At 33.0% G+C, this 19930-nt stretch overlaps 1 protein-coding gene across 1 annotated transcript; it reads left to right on the plus strand.

Moving 5' to 3' along the window:
• Positions 1 to 1226: 1226 nt before the first annotated feature.
• On the plus strand, positions 1227 to 19728 carry LOC126970720 (monocarboxylate transporter 13-like). Its single transcript, XM_050816813.1, has 5 exons — positions 1227 to 1485; positions 10861 to 10984; positions 15451 to 15594; positions 16795 to 17070; positions 19556 to 19728. Exons 1-5 carry the CDS (start codon positions 1372 to 1374, stop codon positions 19726 to 19728), a joined length of 831 nt encoding a protein of 276 aa, XP_050672770.1. The 5' UTR covers positions 1227 to 1371.
• Positions 19729 to 19930: the final 202 nt, after the last annotated feature.

Genomic DNA, 19930 nt, shown 5'->3' on the forward strand with positions numbered 1-19930 from the left:
GCTGTATATCAAACTCGCAGAAGTCGCGATTTTTCGCTAACTTTTAGGTGCTAATTAGCCACAAAGAAGCTACAGGTTTTGGTATTTTTGAAGTTTAATTTTGCTACTCTGCTACTGCTATCTTGATAAAGCTGTCTTCATTACCAAAACTGCTGATGAAGGATAAGTTTTGTGTCTTATTTTTATGAGCTTTTTCCTACTAATCGTACGAACAGCCATTGAAATCGAATTGTATACAATTTTCACTAATATGCCATTGTAAGTTTGAGGTAACATTTGATATTAATTGGGTTTCAATTCACAAATTGAACAGATTTGTTTTCTTTTATTTGCGCCCAGACAAAGGGCTACCCTCCAGGATACCGACGGGAGGGAGGTGGTGAATGCTCATGGATACCAATGCAGCCTAGGTCTGCGTTGGTTATGTGGGACTCACGTAAAACCTAAGTCCCTATCTACTAAACTCCACTTTAGGTTGGCTTTGGGCAAGTGCCCTCTAACCCTTCGTCGAAGGCGACCTTTTCTTGGGGAGAGAGAGGCATGAGCGGGACTCCCTTGGGAGTATCCGTTGGGATATAGCACAGAAGGTGCTTTCTAATTGGGGAATGCGTCTGATTATCCCCAGATGCCAAGAGGCGATCCAGGTCAGACGAGTGTTGATTAGGGGGATATGATAGAATTCAAAACCGGCAACGCAATCATATGATCAGAAATTACTTTTGAAATTCACACAGACGATGTTGAGTGCAAAAGCTTGTTGTTAAATACCTACTGTATCCAACCCACTTAAAATAAATACACTATTTAATTATTACCCCGTAGATACCGCAGTTAAAATCTTATAATCCATTAATTATTGTGTCTATCAAAAACGGGTTTTGAAACCATAAGATTATGCTATAAATAAAAACGATTTAACTTCCCAACACTATATAGTAAAACATGTTTTAACACAATCAATTCACACTATATATGCCTACTTAAAAATACTATGATCATTAGCATAACATAACTTTGGTAGTAATCGCCGATTGAATCACTAAATATAGTAATGCGTTTTTTTATATGTATCACTAATATGAGTTTTGAGATAAGACACTCCGATCAATTCGCTATTGGAACAAATGACTTTATTAATTTCAATGCGTTCAATCGAAGCCTTATTTTCTCTCTACAAATATTTCTCGTGTGGTGTAATATGCTGACATTAACTGAACAGCCTTATCGCGTGCGGTTGTCTGCCAGAGCTTGGTTTAAGATGCTGAGAATTCTTACGATAAACTTATAAAATTCAGTGTTGCGTATAAATCATTTATTTATATTATTTGGATTATTTTTTATTCATAGTACGTTGTTGTGTTGTCATAAGGAATGGACGAGGCTTATGCACACATGAAAATAAGTCCACAGAGACAAGGAAAGTCTTTATCGCCTCCTGATGGTGGTTGGGGCTACCTGGTGTGCATCGGTGTTGGATTTACTTTTGTAAGTAGACCATCATAATATGCTATATCTTTATAAAGTGGTACAGTATGTTTTAAATGTTGATTAATTTTAATTGCTGGAAATGGTTTTGTATATTCATTTTGCAGTTTTCATATTTTAGTTTCTATAAACAATAAAATCTATATAAACGGAATATTTGTTATAATTTGACCATTATTAAAAAAAAATATTGAATTAGGCGTTACTTTGCAGAAATCCATAATTATACAAATTATTTAAGTTTTCTTTAGTGTTAATTCCGGCAATATTTGTTTTTAAAACAATTCGACACGTGACTCGCCTCTACACGCGGCATCCTCAGGATGTGTTGTCTCGCCGAAATCTGGCACGAGACTTATAAAACAAATATTGGCGGAATTAACACTAAAGAAAACTTAAATCATTTGTATAGACCATTATTTACAAAGAGTGTTCAAATATTTTTTTTTTTAGTTACTTGACTAATTTTTAGGTTACTGACCTTCGTACGTACGTACGTTCGTACTTCGCAACAATTGTGATCACTATTGTAATATAAGAAAGTTTAAATATTGCTTAGTATAATTTTAAATCATTTGTCAATTTTCGTCAAAAGCTTCTGTAAGGTCTGTAAAATACTTAGATAATTTATACATCTAGATAGAGTCCCTTGCTGTTAGACAACCGATGAAAACAGGCCAGGAATATTAGTTTAGTGTTCGTGACAAGCTACGTCTTACACTCGCGATTTGTATGTCACTTTGTGTAAGTGTGCATGATTTGCTAATAATAGAGGTTAGTTCTCAACTCAATTTCTTTCGACGTTTTCACAGCTGTCATAGTCTCTCTAGACGTATGAATGATCTAGAAAAAAACAATTAATTTTATGAAGACCTATCTATGTTATTCGAGTTTATTAGACTTCGATATACGATTCTCGCAATTTTTAAGCTGCTGTCATTTTGTATTTTGTACGGTATATTAATTTCAGTGCAGAAGTGCAGCTTCCAAAGAGTTCTTTTATCAAAATATTTGACAAGCCATCTTAGATTAAGGATTGGTCTCCGCTGCGCTCAAACTAGATACGGCAATACCTAATAACAATAGCATTTTTATAACGGCAACTATTAGATGCTTGAGCGTGGCATCTTGACACTCAATGGCATCTTTCTAATTTGAAATTAATAAAATACAAAATAATTACCGATGATATGTGATCCCAGTGTATTTCTTTTTTTACAAAGTTTTACTATGCATCGCTCTAACTAGATACCGCAGACAAAGTCGCAAATAACGGCAACTAAAGCGGGTGTACTCAAGCCAGTCTCGAACAATGTCTGACATTGACGTGCCACATGTTCTGTGAAACATTGCTAATAATTGACACTAAAATGACCCGTTGCGTAGTAAAACTTTGTAAAAATAGCACTATAAGAAATAAGACAGACACTGGGATCACATATCATCAGTAAGTATTTTGTATTTTATTAATTTCAATGTAAAATAACACGAAGCGTATGTTCCAATATTGAAAGATGACATTGAGTGTCAAGATGTCACGCACACAAGCGTCTAATAGTTGCCGTAATAAAAAAGCTATTGTTCTTAGGTAGTGCGGTGTCTAGTTGGAGCGCAGCACAAACCAATCCTTAACCTAATAATTATTTAATTTTAAAAAATACTGAGGAGCTAATGCCAAGCGTGGCTGACTGTTTACGAATTGCCAATCACAATTGGTTAACCCATATTCGCTTACCTTTTCTGTCTTGCCTGTACCACCGTTAGATATGTTCTTTTATATTCCACGCTTTGTTATCTCGTACGTCTGTGGGTATAACACAAGTTATTGTATTTATATACGCTGTGTTAAAACCGAGTAAAACCGGTTAATTCATTATAAATTAATCGTTATTTATATCTCCACGGCCAATTAATTTCTTACTTCTTTGATACCATCTTTCATTAATCATTGATGGAAACAAGTTTATATTATTAATAATATTCTTATCATACCAATCATAATGATTGGTTGAGTAGCTAAGGCGTGAAAGCGGAACAAATACATAAACACATTCACATTTATAAACTAATGCTATTGTATGTATGTTTGTAATGTTTTCAGACAAAAACTACTGGACCGATTTCAATAATTCTTTCAAAATTTGAAAGCTGCATCTTCACTGAGTGACATTGGTTTTATTTCATTTTCAAAAAAAAAAAATAGGGTATCGTGATAAAAAGTCAATAATACAATCCAAGGTATAAAAAAATTGTCATAAGAAATCTGACATCGCTTGCACAACGGAAACTATTGGTGATAGAATAAAAAAATGTTCTACAGTATTATAGAACGTATCTATATCTACAAAAATACTATATGTCCAACTACTGTAGTTACGCCACTGTAACTACTTTTTTACATTTTAAAAGTTGATCTATGTGCCGACAATAATGAAACCATAATTTTATTCATACCCCGGTATTCATCCTTATTAATCCTATTAATAGAGACTATTTCAATACCTAAAAATACTTTTTAAATTATAAAAATCGGATATTCCATTCAAAATATACAAAAAATTTAATAATATCAATCTAAAGAAAATAATGCATAATACCAAAGTGAAATAAAACTTTTATGTTAACAAAAATTAATCTATAGTCCGACTTAGTAGACTTACCACTACCACGGGATCGGTATTTAAGCGAGTTCTACCGCGGGACATTGCTAGTATAATATAAGTAAGAATGAAATGTTTTTCTTTTATTTTGTTCTTTCATTGCAGGTAGGTAAGCTATTATTTTCTTGAACCTGTTTCGTGTTTCAAATTGCAAAGTATAATAATAGGTATGGACAGGACAGGACATCAATTTTTTTATTAATAAATGATATTAGAACAGAAATGTATAGCGATTTAAGTTAGAACATTAAACATGAGAATGGCTACACAACTTTGAGGCTAGGAAAAAGAAGGAACGCCTATTAAAGTTTAAACAAACATAATAACATAAATCTCGTTAAGACACTGTATAACTGCTATAATGACTAAAATAAATTGTGAGAATAACATCCAATGCGTATTATTTGAAAATAATTACGCTTGTTACAATATATTTTATGTTTGTAAGTTTGAAGTAAATATTGCGAAAAAATAATGAATTGTGGTAAATGGTGATCATTCACCATAGGAATGGTATATACTATCACTTACACGTAATCTATTACGTGATATAAATTAATAATATGTGAAATATATCATTCTTTAATATATAAAATTCTCGTGTCATGGTGTTAAACTTTGAACTACTCCGAAACGGCTTAACCGATTCTCATGAAGTTTTGACTGCATATTGGGTAGGTCTGAGAATCGGACAACATCTATTATTCATCCCCCTAAATGTTAAGGGTGGTCCACGCCAATTTTTTTTTACAATTATTTATAAATTTGTTTGATTATGAGTCAGCATTAAAAAATACATACAACTTCAAATTTTCACCCATCTACGATCAACAGTTACTTTTGTATCGCGATTTTAATATCGGCAATACAACGTTTAGTCGGTATTTTATAAAGTTTTGTGATATAATAACTTAATACGTAATACCTATATAATATACCCTTCTAAAAAGTTTAAAATACATTAGTCTGGCGTAATATTTCACAATATTTTTTTAAGTAAAAAGGCTTCAACTGACAGGCATTTTTTACTATTTTGTTAATTATAATTTCATACACATAATTTAAAATGTATTAGACTCATAACCTGTTGTTGTTATTCATAATAATATATTTATTTATTGACGCAAAGAACTGCTTTTAATATCATTCAATTAATGTTTTTGTTTATTTTATACGTGGAAAACCAATAATTGCAACTAAAGCCTCTGCTCTTTATTTATTTATTTATCTAAGGTGTACTGATACAAGATAATGTAAAGCCTTATAAAATTATCTTCTATATATATAAAAATGAATTGCTGTTCGTTAGTATCGCTAAAACTCGAGAACGGCTGGACCGTTTTCGCTAATATTGGTCTTGAATTATTTGTGGAAGTCCAGGGAAGGTTTAAAAGGTGAATAAATATTGTGAAAGTGTTCGGAATTAAATAAAAACAAAAATTTTGTTTATCCTTTGATGTGTCCCCCGTCGTCCGATATTTGTTTTGTATGGACATATTTCCTATGAGATAATTTATTGACGCACGGTTTGACAGTTCTGCTGTAAAACAATTTCATTATAACAATAGGGAGCATATTTTACGAAATAATTCTTGATGTTATGATATATAACTGACAAATTCATAAAAAACTTTATTTTATTTATTATATAAAGAACAACGTCTGTCGGGTCAACTAGTATATATATATATATATATATATATATATATATATATATATTTCTTGTGTGCGTGTGTATGTCACTGAACTCCTCCTAAACGGCTGGACCGATTTTGATGAAATTTTTTGTTTGAGTTCAAGGGGATTCGAGGATGGTTTAGATTCACAATTGAACTACCTCCTAAACGGCTGGATCGATTTTGATGATTTTTTTTGTGTGTTCCAGTGAATTTGAGATTGGTTTAGACTCTCAATTCCGTCCATATAATATAATTCTCCTGTATGTTAGTGACATCCTCCTAACAGCTGGGCAGATTTTTCAAATTTAAGACGTGTGTACAGGACAACGTCTGTCGGTTCCACTAGTTATACATATATATTAGTGGACCCAACAGACGTTGTCCTGTACACATGTTTTAAATTTGAAAAATCGGCCCAGCCGTTAGGAGCAGTTCACTAACATACACATGAGCAGGAGAATTATATTATATGGGCGGAATTGAGAATCTAAACCAATCTCAAATTCACTGAAACAAACAAAAAAGTCATCAAAATCAGTCCAGCCGTTTAGGAGGTAGTTTAATTGTGAATCTAAACCATTTTCGAATCCACCTGAAGACACACACTAATCTCAAATTCACTGGAACACACAAAAATATCATCAAAATAGGTCCAGCCGTTTAGGAGGTAGTTCAATTGTGAATCTAAACCATTCTCGAATCCACCTGAATACACACAGAAAGTTTCATTAGAATCGGTCTAGCCGTCTAGGAGGAGTTCAGTGACATACACACGCACACAAGAATTATATATATAAAGAAATATGATAAAATCAAAAACATAATAAAAGAAAATTAAATGTTTTAAGATGAAAATATGTAGAAACTGAATAAAAATACAATATATGTATATTTGTCAATGAGAATTGAAATTAACCACGGTAGGTATCCTTATAAATATTTATTGTCCACTTAATGTAACAATGAGAGATAATTCTACAAAAAAATCTAGAAAAAATCTTTTTTTGTATACTTTACGTGTTTTCAGGACTTTTTTGAAAGTCTACTAAAATTCATGTGGTTAACAAATCATTTATATCAAAATGGTGCATAGTTGCAAATTTTCAAACACTAGTTTAAAAGGAGTTTTAATGACGGAGACAGGATGTGCAGAAAAGTAAGATACAAGTCCAAATAGGTAATATATTATTTACAAAATAAAAATGTTAATTTCATTACATAATCTACTGGAAAATAAAAAAGCTTTTTTTATTTATATATATATATATATATATATATATATATATATATATATATATATATATGTATCATTTAATTGAACTTAAGGCGAAGAGTAAGCAGAAAACACGCAAACATGGTGTTTTTAGACAAGTTTTGTGGTGAAAGTATAGCATTTCGAGCTATGAACAATACTTAATCCTGTTACACATTTCCTTAAGTCTTAATTGTAGGTTGCTAATGCTTGCTGTTGGTTATAGTTAACACTGCCGTGCCTTTTTGAACTACCACTTTTCTTTGAAGTTAAACAAGTTTTTTGGCAGGGCGTAACGCATTTTTTTGGTACTTCTCTCAGAAAAGTTATTCTTATAGCTTGTACTATTTTGTGTAGGTTCATTTATTCAGATTAGTAGTGAATAACGAGGATTGTAAGCATATAAACTGATTTCCACGCAAGAATGTTGAAAATATTGACTTTATTACATAGATGGCGGGCCGGCAGGCGTGAACTCATATCGCTCAAGGTCGCTGGCGTTTAGTGTCGCCTTAAGAGATAAGCATGCGTTGCAACTTGCCTTACCAAGCGAATTTAATACTTTAACCTCTACTTAATACATACGACCGCATGGACACCTATTTTCGGCGATGAAATAAAGAAAAACTAGTTATACATAATAAGGTAGAGTTCCGGGCATGGGAAGTATAATAGTATAAGGAATTTCTTAAAAACTATCGACATTCCTTAAATATTAATAGATTTGCGTTATTAACGGAAAACTAAATGCTATCTTCTTTCATCATATTTTGTTATTAATAATTGCAAATGTTTATGTGCTCATAATAAATACTTTCAAACATTTTTCGGGACGTTATTAACGAAAAACTTAATGCTATCTTTTTTCATCATAATATGTTAATAATAATTGAAAATTTTTATGTACTCATAATAAATACTTTGAAAACTTTTTTCGGGACGTTATTAACGAAAAACTAAATGCTATCTTTTCTCATCATAATCTGTTAATAATAATTGAAAATTTTTATGTGCTCATAATAAATACTTTCAAACATTTTTCGGGACGTTATTAACGAAAAACTAAATGCTAGCTTTTTTCATCATAATTTGTTAATAATAATTGCAAATTTTTATGTGCTTATATATACTTTCGATACATTTTTCTAGAAGTCATTATCGAAAAACTAAATACTGTCTTTTTTCATCATAATATGTTATAATTGCAAATTTTATGTGCTAATAAGAAAAAATACTTTTGATACACTTTTCGAGACGTCATTTACGAAAAACTAGATGCTAAAAAAACTTGTTGCATCGTAATTTGTTTATAACTAATGTATTTTTTTTATGCTAATAAATACTTTCGTTACATTTTTCGAAACGTCATTAACAAAGAACAAAATGCTATATTTTTTCATCATAATTTGTTAATAATAATTGCAAATTTTTATGTGCTAATAAATACTTTCAATACATTTTTAAAGACGTCATTCCGAATCGAATGACCAAACGCTCATATTTTTAGTAGCTTTATCAAGAAATTAGGGGAACCAGTGAGAGGCTCCTTTGCACAGGAAGCCGGCTAGATTATGGGTACCACAATGGTGCCTATTTCTGCCGTGAAACAGTAATGTGTAAACATTACTGTGTTTCGGTCTGAAGGGCGTCGTAGCTAGTGAATTGACTGGGCAAATGAGACTTAGAGATATCTTGTCTCAAGGTGACGAGCGCAATTGTAGTGACGCTCAGAATTTTTGGGTTTTTCAAGAATCCTGAGCGGCATTGCATTGTAATGGGTAGGGAGTATCCAATTACCATCAGCTGAACGTCCTACTCGTCTCGTCCCTTATTTTCATAAAAAAAAACCTCTAATACATACCTACAAATGATATTTGTAAGCGAATGAGTATCATTTCCCTTCAGATGGGTGATCGCATGGAATTTTACAATCCTACTCGTATAACTCGCTCGGTAAAATGTTGTATGACGTGTTTTGGAAGCAGCCCCGGTGTTCATTCACGTTTTCTATACGTTTATTTTCTATAATAGGATAAGGTACTTAGTATCTTCAACTATAGAATTCTTCTGTATGGTGTGTTTGTCACTGAACCTATCCTAAACGGAAAACAGATTTTGATGTGTTTGAGAAGTCCTTGCTACTTTTGGGAATATTTATTTTTTTAACGGTTAATAAATTCTCTCATTTTTAGCTTCCGAAAAAGTACAACTCGTCACCCATCCTGCACTTAGTCCCTCAATAGCACCCTGTGATTTCTGTATTTTTCGCAAAATCGAAGATTTGATGAGAGGTTTCACTTTTACCAATTTCGAAGAGGCTGTGATACAGTTCAATCAGCACGTAGAAAACATGCGTTCAGATCTGTGGTCCTCCTGTTCTAAAAAATAGTTCGATAGCGTGAAAAAATGTTTAAAATAATGGGAATAAAGGGGACTATTTTTAAAAGCAATAAATATAACAATTTGGCTATAAAATATTGTTTTTTTAAGTTACGCAAAACTCTTAGTGTGCCTACGTATTCTCTTCATCATCAGGTCAGTGTAACACTCAGAGGCGGTGTTTCTCTGTTCGCTGTTATGCAAAGTTCATGGAATATTCTCTAGTACATGTCTTTGTATATAGGGGATTTGGCGGTTTTGGTAAAATATAAACGGGTCTTATTTTAATTTTCTTAATAACAGAACTTAGACACGAATTTATACCAGGATACTTCTCAGAATCAAATCGGAAACGATTAAGGTTAAGACTAAAGCTTAGATCTATAAAGCATACTTAGACTTAGCTGAGTGTAAGCTAAGCATAATATCAAAGATTATGTTTAGCTTACAGCTTCACTTTAATAGTCATTTGACAGTTATACTGAAAGTTCGCGTTTTATCACACTCAGTAAAGTTTTAAGTAAGTAAAGTCTGAGCAATGTCTAAGTAGACTCTGCAGATCTCAGGCTCAGTGTCAGGCGTAGTTCGTTAAATTGTCAATTTCCGACCCGCACACTATTTACAACAACTCGTTCTCGTAGTTGTCATTTTTTAAATAATTACGCAGTTATGTGTCGTTCCCATTTGCAAAAAAGCTACCGGGTATGCGAAGAAATCAAATGTGATTTACATTAATTCATCTGTAAATAGCACATTTGCAATTTATTTTATTAAAATATTGAATTTATTAAATAAACCCCAAGAAAGGGTAGTTGGTAGAACTAAGTGTTGTATTCGGCTGTCTTACCTTAAGTTAAGAATAATTTCAGCTGTCAAATGAATATAAAATAGAAAATGGAGATTATGCTAAGGTTAGACTCAGCTATGGTCCACGTGAGCTAAGTCCTGAGCAAAGTCTAACGGCCGTTCCCAATATACTATCAACAGATAGAGATAAATTTCTTCCTTCTAATGTCAGTAATTAGCTGTCAATAATCTGAAGCTGTCCCAATATACCCGATAAGTCATTCTGATCGCCAGTTCACTTTTGCAATTTCCATACAAACTTCTACCGTCTTCTAACGTCGATAAGTTTATTGGGATAGAAAAGTCAATGATAGTTACGATTTTTTATCTTATATGGGCCACAACCCGAGATAAACTGAATATTGGGAATGGCCGTAAGTAATCTCTATAGACCTCAGTGCGTTGACAGTTTCTGCTTTGTTCTGTATTCTGACACAATTCTCTCCTTAAGCACGGAAGATTTAATATCTTACAAGACCTGTTTACGATCTTGATCAAATTGGTTCCGGGATAGTCTTACGCGGAAGAAACTCTTTTTAATGTTTTTAAATTGTTTCAGATGCTAGGATTTGGTTCATCCAACGCTTTTGGTATACTGTTTCATGACTTCTTTTTGGAACAAGATGGAGCCAGCGGCGTGCCTCTTGTAATTGGTGTATATAATGGCGCACTTTCAATTGCAGGTATTAATAATTTATTATTAAAATATCACTGAATTAAAACATAATTTTTGTGTATTAAATCTCTACTTCTATATCTGTACTAATACCATAAAGAGAAAAGATTTTTGAATATGAATTATCACTTATATAGTCAACAAGCTGCTTGTCGTACCTGGTCAACCTGTAATAATCTATATATATATATACAAATGAATTGCTGTTCGTTAGTCTCGCTAAAACTCGAGAACGGCTGGACCGATTTGGCAAATTTATGTCTTGAATTATTTGTAGAAGTCCATAGAAGGTTTAAAAGGTGAATAGATAGGAAAATGCTGCTAAATTAAATAAAAACAACAAATTTGTTTTTCCTTTGATGTGTCCATACATAATTTCTATGAGAGAATTTATTGACGCACGGTTTGACAGTTCTGCTGTGAAACAATTTCATTACGACAGCAGGGTGCATATTTTACGAAGTAATTGTTGATTTTATGATATATTATTGACAAATTCATATAAAAACATTATTTTATTTATTATATACAGAACAACGTCTGTCGGGTCAGCTAGTTATGAATAAATCATTGTATTTGTTGAATGCGATTATTAATTATGCGGTAATTGCGACAACATGTTCCCGAAACATCCTTACACAAACAATGAATTATTAAATACTTGGTATTTGAAACGCTTAACTAACACAATTCATATATTGAATCCAGCGCCTTATAGTTCTAATTTGTTTTGTATATTACAGACATTGTAAAAAACTCTATTTGAATGAATAGAGTGGCCGTTGAGTTTCTTGTATGTTCTTCTCACGTACTCTACTTTTCCCGAACATAATAGGGTAGATGCAGTAATTTAAAAGATGCATGATTAAAAAGCACTTAAGTCCAATTGAATAAAGTCTATTTGACTTTGACTTTGATAAGTTCAATATTAAGACAAATATTTTACGTGCTGCACTGTCTTTAGCGGTATTATGCCATAGAGTAAATACCACACGGAAACCTATTTTCGAGGATGAATTAAAGTTATACATAATTGAGGTAGAGTTCCGGGAAACTTATGTATTAGAAATTTCCTTTTTTAATTGACATTCCTTGAATATTAATAGTTATTGCGTTATTAACGAAAAACTAAATGCTATCTTTTGTCATCTTCATTTGTTAATAATTATTGCATTTTTTTATGTATTTATACATACTTTCGATTTTACTTGAAGTCATTCCGAATTGAGTGAGCCATTGCTTATATTTGTAGGAGCTTTATCAAATTAAGAATTATTTTATTAACTTGTTGACTAGAATAATGAATGCGTCATAACGATTTTAATAACCCTTCAATACATGGCCTGAATGCATAAACGGCATTTATTTACTCATTATTGATTACTTTGTAATACATTTTCTTTAATAGCGCACTGAGATAAAAGAAGAATATAATAAAATTAACGGTTCTACGTAAATTGTATTAATTGTAAAATTTGAAATATTTGGCTGTTTACGAGAGCCTGGTTCATTTATATATACCAACAAGTTTAAAGTTTACACATATTTAGTGAGTCCATGGTCTGATCTGATGATGGGTGATAATGCCCATGTTCTCTTTAAATAAGAGCATCTTTTACCTTAGGAGAGAGTAGGTAGATACGTGTTTTTTATGATGAAACCCACGTAGTCTAAGATCCTACTGCTCGACTCTGTATTCATCTGTTTTTTTGATGCCTATAACTAATTTTAAATAAACGTTGTATACAATGCATTAGGGATAGATTGCCTAGAAATTGGCAATCACTTTTATATTGAAATCATATCAATCTGTGCTTACGACCATTTTTTAACTACCATGGATCATCGTAAACAGTAAATGTAAAATTCCAATATTGTACTAAAGTTAAAAAAAAACACTGAATAATTAACAATAATATTATATCATGTACCTGTTTACACATGACAACTCTAACGTTGCGGCTGACTGAAAGCCTGTAACCATTTTTTTTTCAATCCTTTACATAATTTCTTTTATAATGAAATTGAATATACTGAAATTAATTACAGTTAATATCCCGCTAATATTTTACAGGCAACCTATGTCTAATACATTATTAACTCTCTCGTGATTCATTTAAAATTAGTTTTATCAAAAAAACAGAACCTGCAGAATTGAGCAGTAGGATCTCGAACTTACATCGCCCTTGAAACAATCAAACAATTAATGTAACTTCTATAAATAAACATTTCTTTAGATTTATTTATGGACCCAGCTCATACTACACTGTTCTAGAACAAACGATAATAAGTAATAAACGTAATAGATAACAGAGTACTATCAATGTAACATAATAATAAATGGAGTTAGTAGGTTTCCTATTCAAAAGACTAAGTACTAAATTATCATTAATTACAGTCTAAGTTTCACCCCGGCCGTTAAAAGTTCAATATTCGTTGTTCTAATGTACAAGATATTGTTTTATGATATAAACAAGATGTGCCCCGCGGTTTCTGTTGCGCACAAAATATTTATTTAAAAAATGCGTGTGCTTAGATTAAGAATTGGTCTCTGCTCTAACTAGGTACTGCAGGCGTAGTCGCAAAGTGTGGCAACTAATACTACGCCCACGTGGGCGTACTCGAGCCGGTTTCGAACAATTTGAGACGTTGTTTTGCCACATGTTCTGTTAAACTTTGCTAATATTTTTTTATGCGAAAAAGGAGGACAAACGTACGGGTGTTAAGCGATCACCGCCGCCCACTGAGATTTTTTATATTTCCCGGCTGAGAATCGGCCCTCGACCTCTCGGTGGTGCGACTTCGCAATTACAATAATTCGACCACTGTTGCGATGGCCGTATGATTCTTAAGTTGAAATAGCCGAACTACAATAAGTTAGAATTATAAATCTTTCATCCTTATTTTCCACGACTATCTTAAATTTTAAATTTTCGATCAGGCCAAGTGTCCTGACGCGAGTTTAACATTTTATACCCATCCCAAGAAAAGTGCTCAACGCCGCTAAAGAAGTTTTCACTTCAAAAATCTTACGCTTCAGATATTATGTAGATATGATTTTCTCCGTTTCTTTATCGTAGCTTCATTCAATAGCTTCTCAGGCCCTGCTCGATGCATAAAACTTCTGACGTCGAGATCTTGTAACATGAACTCTATTCTATGAGGGGTCAATGAATCAGCAATCGGGATCTACAATTTCATTAACCAAAGAGACCGAGCCAGGGCCATGTCAGAGTCATTTCTATTGTAATTGCTTCATTAATCTGTCCCAGATGAACGATTAAAATGAAAAAGCAATGACCTAATTTCTGCCTTTAACAAATAGGCCATACTCTACATTTGTAAAGTTATTGGAAATAGTTAAGCAACTGAACAAATAATTGCCATCAAATACTTGCAGCGAAACTTTATCCACGTATATTTGTTATATCGCCTTGCGGAAATCGTCAGATTATGTATCTTTGTTATTATTGAATTTTTTCTTTTAAAATAAAAAAAAATAGCTACGCTCGAGAACGTAGAGTTGACGTTTTTTTTACAGCTTTGCTGCACTCCCCTTTCCTTACGTCACTCTCAAATTATCAGTGGAATATACACTTTCTAGCATAACTTACCCTACCATAATCTGACGCGTCTGAGAATTTCTGATGATCATTTTTTTACTAATCTGATCCTTTATCCTTGACCGTCGGCATATATGGAGCTTATATTTGGTGAAGGTACTTTATCAGGTACAAGATATCCCCCTGTATATTAATCTGCCGCGCTTTAGTAAATCCCGAAATACCCGCTTGGGCTCCCCTACTATGATAAGTAGCGTAGTAAATTTTAGTCGGACTAACCTAACACTAGCAAAAGTTATATTATGACTTTTTTTAAGAGAAATTCTATTTTAAAAGTAATGCGTGGAGGTATCTAGTTGTAATTCACATTAAGTCCTAACTTATTTACGTTAGCTTTGATGACCTAATAATCGGGATTGTAAATCAACCCAAAAAATTGGTATGAAAGCAAGATTATTGAGCGCTTATTATTGATAGCAAAGTCAATTTCAATACCAATTTATTGTAATTACATAATAACATTCCTTAAATATAACATTTGGAGTAAATACTATAATTGTACAAGATTATGAACACCCAGTTTGGGTATCGCAATTTGGTCTGAACAAATAGGGTTGATAGCAAAGGGTCGTGCCCTAGCCCTAATCTCTTTAATATAATTTGGTTCTCTCTCTGCTACGTAATGTTGTACTACTTCTATAATACTTTGTTTAATTTTCCTAATTTAATTCTTGTTATTTCATCAGCTTTTGTTAATTAAATATAAATTACCTCCTCTAACATACCGAATAGCATCAAACGGAGTACCTCTTACCATTGGTGTTGGGACACAATCAACTTATTCTTTTTTTTACGGAAACGAGGACGAAAGAGTTTTTTTAGAATTTTTAATGAAGAAATAATGTTCTAGGATTTCTGAGTGGCATAGCTTTGAAGAAGTATTCGTTTCGACAAGTAGGCTTAGTTGGAGCTGGACTCTTTGTTCTTGGAGACGTGTTAACAATATTTGTTCAAAGAACCTATCAACTTGTGTTCACATTTGGAGTAATAAGAGGTAAGACTTTGCAACTCTTTCTTATTTCATTTTAAAATTTGCGAAACCTTATTTGAGATTCTTGGGCAATTATAATTCACCAGTGGGAGGCTCCTTTGCACAGGATGCCGGCTAGATTATGGGTACCACAACGGCGCCTATTTCTGCCATGAATCAGTAATGTCTTAGCATTACTGTGTTTCGGTCTGAAGGGCGCCGTAACTAGTGAAATAACTGGGCAAATGTGACCTAAATATTATGTCTCAAGGTGACGAGCGCAGTTGTAGTGCCGATCAGAATTGTTGGGGTTTTTCAAGAATCCTGAGCGGCACTGCATTGTAATGGGCAGGGCGTATCCATTACCATCAGCTGTACGTCCTGCTCGTCTCGATCCTTATTTTCATAAAAAAATTGAATGTTTTAGTATGAATTTCAATATATCGTAACTGAAAGAAAAAATATATGTGTGTACAGCATAGGTGAGAAGTGAAACTACTTTATGGCATAATGTTTCTATTATTTGCAACTTCTCAGATTGGTAGATAAGGCTTAAGAATAAAAATTTCCATATTAAATTAAAGCTGTACTATTATAATTAACATGCATACAAATAAGTCTTTTAATTTTATTATTTTCAGCCTGATATATTATTTTTTTTAAGTCACAATTTAGTCAAAAAAAAACAACATGGCCCGTCACCGAAAATCGTGACGATTTGCTATAAAATTTCACTCATACGTCGATAATAATTTCACTTTTAGCCGTACATACACTTAAATAGTGAAAAATTGTTATTTTTTTTAAGTGATAACTTCTGGGAGTAATTATACAAATTTAATTTGAAAATAAAATTTATTTTTAACCCACGACCTCCGCGATCCGTGCGAGCGCTCTTCAAATGAGTCAACCGTTCGAGTGACGTATCGTTGATAAATCTTGTATGTCTTGTTCAACTCTCAGGTTGTGGATTCATCTACAGGATCTACTTTACAGTAATTGATAACCTGCTCAACCCAAATATTTGCATATTAGGAAATTGACTTGAGATGTCGCTCTTTCAAATCGAAACAATTTGATATTTTTAATGTGAACGGAACATCACTCGAAGACCGCTCGCACGGAACGTGAGAGGTCGCTTTCGAATCCCGCATCGTTCATTAATTTTGTTTTAAAATTTAATTTGTATAATTTTTATTAATAAAATCATTTGAATGACCGTAGGTGCAGGATTTGGTGTTATGATACCGGTTAGCTTTACTGCTTTCAATTGTTATTTCACAAAGAAGAGAACAGCTATGATGAGTGCAAACCAGACGATGAGCAGTATGGCATCGATAACGTTCCCACTTCTAGTCACCGTTCTTCTAGCAGAATATGGCTTTAAATGGACCCTCGCTTTGATCATGGCTGTTGATTTGCATCTCCTGTTTGCAATGATGGTTATGCATCCCGTTGAATGGCACATGATAAAGGATCCTCAGGCTGCAGATATGAAAGGTAATAATCATATTATTTACCATGTGATAGCTGATGCTTAAATAATTTATACGTCTAGATGAATGCTGCTAGACAACCGATAAAAACAGGCCAGGTTTTATACTTTAGTATGCGTGACAACCTACGTCTTACACTCGCGATATGTGTCACTTTGTGTTAGTGTGCGTGAATTGCTCGAAATAGATATTAACTGTCAGCCTTTATTCGACGTAATTCACAGCTGTTTATCTAGACGTATAAATGATCCAAAGAGGATGTAAATACTACGTAATAAGAGGCGAGAATGCCTAAGTAAAAATTGAAATTTAGTTTAGTATGATACGTGCAGTCATTTGACATAAGTTTGAGATAGTAATTTCAGTATCGCGATTGGCCACGAAGTATAATTCGGCTAAGTTTGAAAGCAAACAGTTGCTTAAAACGTAGTGGATTTCAGCTATCTCCGTTTTTTATAAGATTATAGCCGTCATCTGTCAGTCTATCAATGACTGCACGTTTCATACAATGGAGTGAATCGCTTTTTTCTTAGAGAGTTTCGCTAGGCTGTGTGAAATGAGCAATAAGATCAGGGGGCCAACTCCTAAAATCGATATTCGATATATCGTGGCATTAGTCGTGTCGAATTCTTCTCTTAGTTACATCGTTTTCAATGTCGAAACGACGATTGAACGAACGAAACATTTTCGATATTATCGGCTCTAACCCTAGTCTTAGTTGAAAATGTCAGAGACGAATATTCGAATTCGATAAACAATCAAACGTCACTTTCATCGTTTCAAGTTGCATAGATATATTTGCCATACAATATACATACATAATAAATAATACTTTATTTCATTTTCTTTTACACTCACTGCAAATAACTTAAATTACTAAATGTACAATATTTATTACATAATACCAATTATTTACATCTTTTTATCGCTAATTGTAATAATACATTGAACATTGAAAAACGGTTTTGCAGTGATATTAAAAGAGGTTGACCTCTGACCCCGAAACTAGTTAAAACTGTATCTTCGGGGATAATACATAATAAATATTATTAAAATAATTATATGTGATTTACTATTCAATAGGATTTTTTTACTACCAAGTAATCTGTCATTTTGTTGATCGTTTATGCGTAGAAATAATGCAAATGGCCGCCTGAGAAATAGGAAGTCGACGAGAAGGGTTGAGTTACTTTTTTTTACATTTTATTATCCGCAAGTTTTGTATTATTTATTCAATTTGAAATGGTCATATTATATTCATTACATAGTTTTTTATTATTTACATTTTGTGTAAATGATACCAAATTGGTGGTGCAAAGTCTGGCATGGTCCTTAGCGCTAAACTTTGTTTTGACTTTTGACACTTAACAGGGACATGGCACAGATAATATTTAGTTCTTCAAGGTTTGCGCATAATTCATTCGATCTAACATCGTAAAAAATTCAAAATGTTAGTCCATGGTTACGATGTTGTTACGATAAACGATATGGAATACGAACATTTATTAGAGTAGGGTAGGTGCGATATATTCGGGTTATTATCGTATCGTTCCAATTATATCGTTGTCGATTTTGCGAGTAGACCTCCTGTGGCTTCGCGATACTGACTAAGAGCGGTGTCAGAGCGTTGTTCATCTGCTTCGTGTGAGGCAAATGTGTAGCGACATTATTAATTCTTGTTACTATTGTAACCTCTATTTACAAAATGATTTCAGCAGGACTGTCCATAATTATTTTAGATGTTCTTAAAAGAATAACAAGAATTTTTTATGTTTCCAACATACTAAAGAGATATAAGGCGACAAGTTTAATTGGACCCCTATTTCTCTTTTCGATGTTTCCTTTGATCCTGTACATATGAGATGGAAGTTCCATGTCCTTAAACATTTTTCCTGACTGTGTATGAATTCATGTCACTTGCACTCATAAATGCTATTTTCATCATAAAATTTTTCATGATTATTTTTAGTATTTTTGTGTCTTTTTCATAAGGTATCAATAATCTTAAATTGCCTAAAGGTGGGAGGCTCTTTTGCGCAGGATGCTGGCTAGATAATGGGTACCACACCGGCGCCTATTTCTGCCGTGAAGCAGTAATGTGTAAGCATTATTGTGTTTCGATCTGAAGGGCGTCGTAGCTAGTGAAATTACTGGACAAATGAGACTTAACATTTTATGTCTCAAGGAGACGGGCGCGAATTGTAGTGCCTATCAGATTTTTTAGGGGTTTTCAAGAATCCTGCCTGAGCGGCACTACATTGTAATGGGCATTGGCGTTTCAATTACCATCAGCTGAACATCTCGTCCCTTATTGTCATAAAAAAAGATGCGTCGAGGTTTATCATGCTGTGTTTTTTGACGTTTTGCTAATAATTATTTAAATTTTCAATTTGGAGCAATCGAAATTGTAAATACTTTAGTAATTAAAATAAACATTCTAAGAGCTTATGAAACTCATATTTAAATAGCTTCCACTTGGATTATTACAGTTTGTTCAAAACACACATCAACTGCAGAACTTTCATTACATTGTGATGTCATTGATACATTTAAATCAGATATAATTGATGAGGCAATTATAAAAATGTTACCAGGTGACGAGATTATTGAAATCAAGCCAACGCAGAATCGACACGAATCCTTACAAAAGAGTATAATGTAAGTAAAATTCAATTATTCTTCAATGATACAAGGAATTTTAAATCTGTAAGGATAACCAGTGGGAGGCACCTTTACACAGGATGTCCGCTAGATTATGGGTACCAAAATGGCGCCTTTTTTTGGCGTGAAGCAGTAATGTATATAAGCATTATTGTATTTTGGTCTGAAGGGCGCGTACTGGGCAAATGAGACTTAAATATCAT

The sequence above is a fragment of the Leptidea sinapis genome, chromosome 21 (genome assembly GCF_905404315.1).
Source record: "Leptidea sinapis chromosome 21, ilLepSina1.1, whole genome shotgun sequence".
Taxonomy (NCBI): Eukaryota; Metazoa; Arthropoda; class Insecta; order Lepidoptera; family Pieridae; genus Leptidea; species Leptidea sinapis.